General features: G+C 44.0%; 1 protein-coding gene across 2 annotated transcripts; it reads right to left on the bottom strand.

Annotated features, from left to right (window-relative positions):
* Positions 1–909: 909 nt before the first annotated feature.
* Positions 910–5703, bottom strand: LOC136452765 (glycosyltransferase BC10-like). 2 transcript variants are annotated; one of them, XM_066453365.1, is made up of 11 exons: positions 4993–5703; positions 4781–4897; positions 4590–4690; positions 4138–4209; positions 3947–4028; positions 3770–3850; positions 3079–3120; positions 2376–2414; positions 2098–2163; positions 1854–2000; positions 910–1572 (listed from the first exon to the last, which is right to left on the bottom strand). In XM_066453365.1, the coding sequence occupies exons 1-11, from the start codon at positions 5245–5247 to the stop codon at positions 1396–1398; spliced, it is 1179 nt and encodes a 392-aa protein (XP_066309462.1). In that variant the 5' UTR covers positions 5248–5703; the 3' UTR covers positions 910–1395. The 2 variants fall into 2 exon arrangements, with proteins under 2 accessions (XP_066309462.1, XP_066309463.1); XM_066453366.1 differs by having other exon boundaries at positions 2382–2414; positions 4993–5699.
* Between the last annotated feature and the right edge of the window lie 297 nt (positions 5704–6000).

The following is a 6000-nucleotide window of genomic DNA, read 5'->3' as shown; positions in this document are numbered from 1 at the left end:
AACACGGATGAAACATACCTCTGAAACATTTGAAACACTCGAAATATACGCTTGCAACATACCTCTGAAACAATTGCAACATATGCAACATGTGCAACATCCCCCGATCTACTTTTACAACATCCATATGAAACAAGTGCAACATAAAAACACTTGAAACATACATGTGTAACATAGGGGAGGGGACCGTCGGGGGTGGGCCAGAGCCGCCCACTCCCCTGCAACACCGTCGTGCCACCTCCATGGATCTCGTTCGTACTCCATGGATCTCGCCGGGGTGGGGGAGAGGGCCACCAGATCCACGGGTGTTGGACGCTCCCGGTGGATGAGGACGCTGGGGTGGGGAGTGCGCCGCCGCCGGCCAAGGGGGCAGCCATGGCCGCGCGTCGGGGTAGGCACGGGGCGCGAGCACGGAAAGGAGGAAGTGAGTGACTGAGCGCGGGAGTGAGCAGAGTGAGGCGTCCGCCCATTCCGAACATCTTAATTGAAGCATTGCTGTTTTATCTTATCAAACATTTAGTAACTTTTCCCCCTTGCATATAGAATAGCATGCTAGTATTTCTCTAACTCAGCGTTTTATATACTACCGACCGTGACATTTTATCACTTCACATAGGGCTCTCGCTAAGTACGAAAGGGAGAGTTCCGAAAAGTTGATTTCAGACATTGAAGCACAACCCAGTGAAACGGTACATGCAGTGTTGAAGTCCTTTCTACACAAGATCTACAAGAGGAAGTACTCTAATACATTTCCTCAGCATGTGAAGCAGCAGGGTAGAATCATTTGGGTCTAGTATATAAGATATATAAGCAAATACAGGCTTAGAGGTACGACGTTTGTTGAAAAATAATAGTACGTTCCCGAGGGGATAAACGGAAAAAAAGAGAGGAAAAACACAGTAGTTTTCGTTGGTCTATAGACTTGCAATAATTTCAAATCATCGGCCAATGTGACCAATGTTCTAAACAGTAGGTCAGATGGACACATGTATCTTCTTGCACATTTTCCTATTCACTATGTCTAATAACCTGTATGAAGTAACAGAACTATCTATTCTTGAATCATACAAGGGGAATCATATTTATAAGAAAAATTAAGCTATTGTTATAACTTTCTTGTTCTGTCAGGTTACGGGTTGCGAGTACTCTGTCTCCTGGATACCGCAGACTGATGGAGCTGACAAACTTCAAAAACCAATGCTCTGTAGTCTGTACATCAACCCTCTTTAAGTCCTTCAACTGTCTAAGCGCACTCTGGTCACTGTCAATACTCTGATACTCCATGTCTCTGTAGCTACTGCTGCAAATGCTACAGCTCCCATTGAGGCTGGTACTAATTGTGAACAGTATCTGACCAATCAAAATGGTGAGTGCAGACTTGTGTAAACACTTTTGTTAAAAGTTAATCATCAGCTGAGCAGATTTTGGTGTGCCAATGGCTCCTTGTTCCAAAAGATGCATGGCCGCACTATAGGAGAACTTCCTGGCAAATAAAAAACATGGAACCAAGGTACCATTGCATTGGCACCACTCTGTCCTCTGCTCCATTTGATAGTTGACATGATCAATTCTCTACAAAAATATTCATAACAAATTATGAGTGGTGTGGTGGTAACTGAGCAATAACAATATATATGTTCTGTCCTACAGAACTCAATGTTTATCTAAGAAAGCGGGCTGTCATAAAAATAAACCGTACAATGGATCGTGCTTGAATAATAGAATGCACAATGCCATCAGGCATCGATGATTAAACCTATTCTCAACACATAGGTTTGAGGTAACTAATTCTACCATGCAAACACAAATTCTGATCTGAGTAACAGACATACAGAAGAAAATTAAGAGCCTACCTTGATAGCATTGATATGCTCAGGGCTAGATGTATCATACTCAAATGTCATAGGATGCCAAGTCATTTTGTCTTTCGGATTTGATGATTGGTTCCATGAGGTATAGGTCAAAGTTCTTCTGTCCAGTTCATCTTCAAGACCTTTGATCTAGAATATATTAAAATAATGTGCCACCATTATGAATCTGTGTGATAATTATGACAGTTCCAACTTTGAGATCTATAGAAGTAACAACAAAGCTTACAGAAAATAATGTCTGCACATAATGTTCATCCGGAATACAATCATGCTCCTGTTGAGTTACTCCTTTCTGAAAAGTTAAACATGACATAATGTGTCAGGCACATAATTAAATGAACAAGAAACCTTATGTGCTTTGAGCAACAGCTATGAACAAGAAACTCTATGTGCTCCTTTCTTTTTGCAATCATATGTGTAAGTATGACAAGTGACAACTAGATCTACTTCATCTGAATACATGCTTGAGGATATTCAAAGAGAATGTGGACAGCTGAACTTTACCAGTACCTGCTTTCTCTGAAAGGTGAGCCCCAGTCGTCTCTGCAAGGAAAGTGGATTCGTTAAATGTAAACACTAATCAAACAAACAAGAACATTCAATTAGAGGATCAGACGGTCAGTTGTTTGATGCATGAAAAATAGTTACTGAACAGGGGATGGAAAATCAGTTCACCCATTAGATTGATTTAGGATTGAAACAAACAAAAAGAAAACACTTACCACCCTCTGTCACAAAGTATAGATCGTTTTTGCTTTTCTATGTACGTAGCTTTTGCTATGCACCTAGATATACGATGTGTCTAGATACATAATATAAGTAGTGTATATAAAAAGCCAAAATGGCCTATAAATTGAAACGGAGGGAGTACCTAATATAAAACTTAGACAAGTCACATCATTTACAGAATATCACATTTGGTAAGATGAAATGTAGTCCATATTACAAAGCATAGAGCAATGGCACAGATCCAATTATGTTTATTACTAGCTCCAGTACATTATAAATCTCATTTTAGCTAAGATTGCACAGATCAAGGTAAGCATTGTTCTTATATACGATATTTCCCCATCTACAGTAAAATCGCCTTCTCAAAGTGCCAAACAACAGGCATTGAATGCCACAATTTTGGCTCACAACTTCATATCTCTAGAGTAATTACAAACCTAATAAAAGTGTGCACGAATGAAATAAACTAAAAACTTACAGCATTTGGCCTTCGTCCAAGCAAGCTCTTGGTTACTACCATCTGCAGAAGTTGGTTAAACCCAAAAAAAACTGTAACTGCTGCTGATTGAAGAATATGAAGACTATATTATTGTGTTGTATTAGAGCCTCGTATAAGTGAGATAAAGATCATAATAAATCTGCACCAGTCATTGATCATGGTGCTAATCAAAATAGACTGTAATCAAGTGGAAATCATAAAGTAGTTTTTATGAAGATAGTCCTGGAAGTGTAGACTACATCGAGTAATGTTGTTTGTAGAAAAGAAGACCAGAATAGATTTCATAAAACTAGCTCAGATTAGTATTTAAACCTTGAAAGTATTTGAGCAGTTTGCTTGGTACTTATCCAATTAATTGGACCACAAGTGAATCAAAATTAAAGGGACAGTTGTTTCTCCCATCTAATTTCAATAAAAGTCAGCTCATCTCATGCTTTTGTTCAACTAGTTGTAAGCACATGGATCCAAGGATCTACACTTATTAGAGCAATAAAGAGAGAGAAAAAATGAAACAACAAGGTGCACTGGAAATCCCTTTGATAGTTACCAAATGAAGCTAAAAAACAAATGAAGCTAAAAACAAATTCCAGTGTCAATATGAAGAGAAGCTAAAAAACAAATGAAGCTAAAAACAAATTCCAGTTTCAACATGAAGAGAACAACAATATACCTGGCAATGTCTTCTGAATACTTTTAATAAATTTTTGTCACCAACAACAACTTCAGCATGTTTTCTGATTAATACTACCCACTGAAATGAGTTGACAGATGGACCCAGAAGTCAGAATACAGCTCTCAGCAGGTATTGAAATATATATAGGAACAAGAAAGGTCACAAACTAATAACCTGAGATCCTTTCCTCCATTTATCCTTTGGAATGGCAGGAGACATCTTTTGATTGTAACGCTTCTCCGTCTTGTCAACGAAGCTGCAAGACTAATAACTTATTATATTTGAGAACAAATAATTGAAATATTGAAGATTGTGGAGAAAATCAAAATGAACAAACAAGAAATTGCATGTTTTTTCCCCATTACCTGTCTACAAAACTTTTAGGTGAAGCCATCAAGTAAGTACATATGGAGCTGAAATTGTAGAGAGGAACACAGCTGCATACGGTGAAAAAAAGAAAAAAAATGTATCAAAATGTTAAATTCTAATATAGAAATCGCAAACTTTAAATAACAAGCGAGGACGTTGTTATGCCAACATATGAAAGCAAAACAAAACGTGATATGGAGACACTAGAGAATATTATTAGAAAAGTATATCGAGAGCAGTAAGCAGTACCAGCAGAACAGGACGTCCAAATGCATATGACTAGGTCAATTACCATTACCAAACATCTTTTAAAGGTTATTATTAAACCGATCAAGAGTCAGACAATGTACCGTGCATTTCATCATGGACCACTTCACGGAATTTGAACTAGACGTACGAACAAGATCAGTTAACACATGTGGCGAACATCAGAAAGTAGCACACCTACCTATCAGAGAGCAAAACAAAGCGCTGGTTCGCGGGATCCTGAAGCGCGGCGGCAAACAACATCCTCTCTGCCTCGACCATGGTTGCCTCTCCCCACACCACCTGCGGGTCGCAACCATATATTCCGTCAAGACCGTACCAAGAGACCCCACGTCATACTAAAGGTACAGTAGAAAATACAGATGGTCCAACCTTGACGCTCCTCGCAAGTTGCCGCCCGTAGAAGTATGGCGATCCCGTGGTGGTGCGGTCGAGCTGGAACCCCGGCGCGGAGTGCACGTACACCGAGAACCTCCCCTCCTTGCCGTTCTGCAAAAACATGGGGAGCGATCAGGCCACCAATTATTAAATCGAATATAGATAACCAGACGCGAGGGATCGATCAGGGGGAGGTTGATACTTACGCGGAAGAAGGCGTCCCAGAGGAAGTCGAGCGGCACCCCCGCACGGACGAGGAAGAGGAAGGCGACCTTAGCTGGGCCTTCGGAGGGCGGCGGCGCAGGGGGCGGAACGCCCAGGAGCGGCTGGGCGCGGAACAGCGCCACGAAGAGGAGCAGGAAGGAGAGCGACGCGGCGAGGCGGACGCAGAGGCGGGCCCGCGCGCGGCGGCCGACTGGCGGGAGCAGCGCCGCCACGGACGCTGACCGCTTCACCGGCATCTTCGTGCGCGTATGTGTGGCGGTGTCCTGCTACTGCTGGCACTGGCAGGCCTCCGTGGCATCCAAAACTGAAAGGCGGGCGGCGGGGAGCCGGGGAGGGAGAATGGGAGTCGGGAGAGGACTAAAAAAGAGGAGATGGCGTTTACCGCGGGAGGCCGAGGCGGGGCGGGGGGGGTTTGCGTGCGTGGCGTTTCGGGGCGGGCGAGCGGCCGCGGCCGCGGGGCGGCGGCGCGTGGGAGAGGCGGTGACGGGTTGTGTTGTGCGCGCGCGCGGGTGGTGGCGCCGTGGTGGAGTGGAGGCGGACGGGAGCCGCCGAGCAGGGAACGGACGAACGGGGAGCGATGCGATGGTGTGCCGTGCCCGCCGGTGCGTGTTGGGGTGTTGGACTGAGGTTTTCGGTGCGGTCTTTCCGGTTCGGCCTCGTGACGCGCACGGCGTCCCTGTCGGGCGCTGGTGCGTATGGCGCCGCTGCGGGTGTGGATGGGGACTGGAAATACGCATACGCGGCGGTGTGGGGCCCTCCTAGGATCTGGAGCGCAGTGTTCAGGTTCCAGTGAGATTATTCCGGATTCCGCTTGTTTTTATCTATACTTTTTGATGATTGATCGAAGGGATTCGAGGATCATAGTCCCCGTCGACGCGCTTCGTGATTTCTGAGGGCTTTTTGGCTTGGGCTCATCATATGCCTTGTCGTGACCTGCTTTTCTAGATTTCGCCGTGATTTGCGACATGAAGAATGAAGGAATCGGTATG

The sequence above is a fragment of the Miscanthus floridulus genome, chromosome 5 (assembly GCF_019320115.1).
Source record: "Miscanthus floridulus cultivar M001 chromosome 5, ASM1932011v1, whole genome shotgun sequence".
Classification (NCBI taxonomy): Eukaryota; Viridiplantae; Streptophyta; class Magnoliopsida; order Poales; family Poaceae; genus Miscanthus; species Miscanthus floridulus.
Note: the sequence above shows the minus strand (reverse complement) of the source record. Positions and strands in the feature narration are given on the sequence as shown.

What these genes read in the sequence shown, in the direction of transcription:
- LOC136452765 (XM_066453365.1), bottom strand. Translation starts at nt 5,247, where the DNA reads ATGCCGGTGAAGCGGTCAGCGTCCGTGGCGGCGCTGCTCCCGCCAGTC. An exon ending in TCTGGGACGCCTTCTTCCGC is followed by an intron (nt 4,898 to 4,992) that starts GTAAGTATCAAC and finishes ATGTTTTTGCAG; the next exon opens with AACGGCAAGGAGGGGAGGTT. An exon ending in AACTTGCGAGGAGCGTCAAG is followed by an intron (nt 4,691 to 4,780) that starts GTTGGACCATCT and finishes TGCGACCCGCAG; the next exon opens with GTGGTGTGGGGAGAGGCAAC.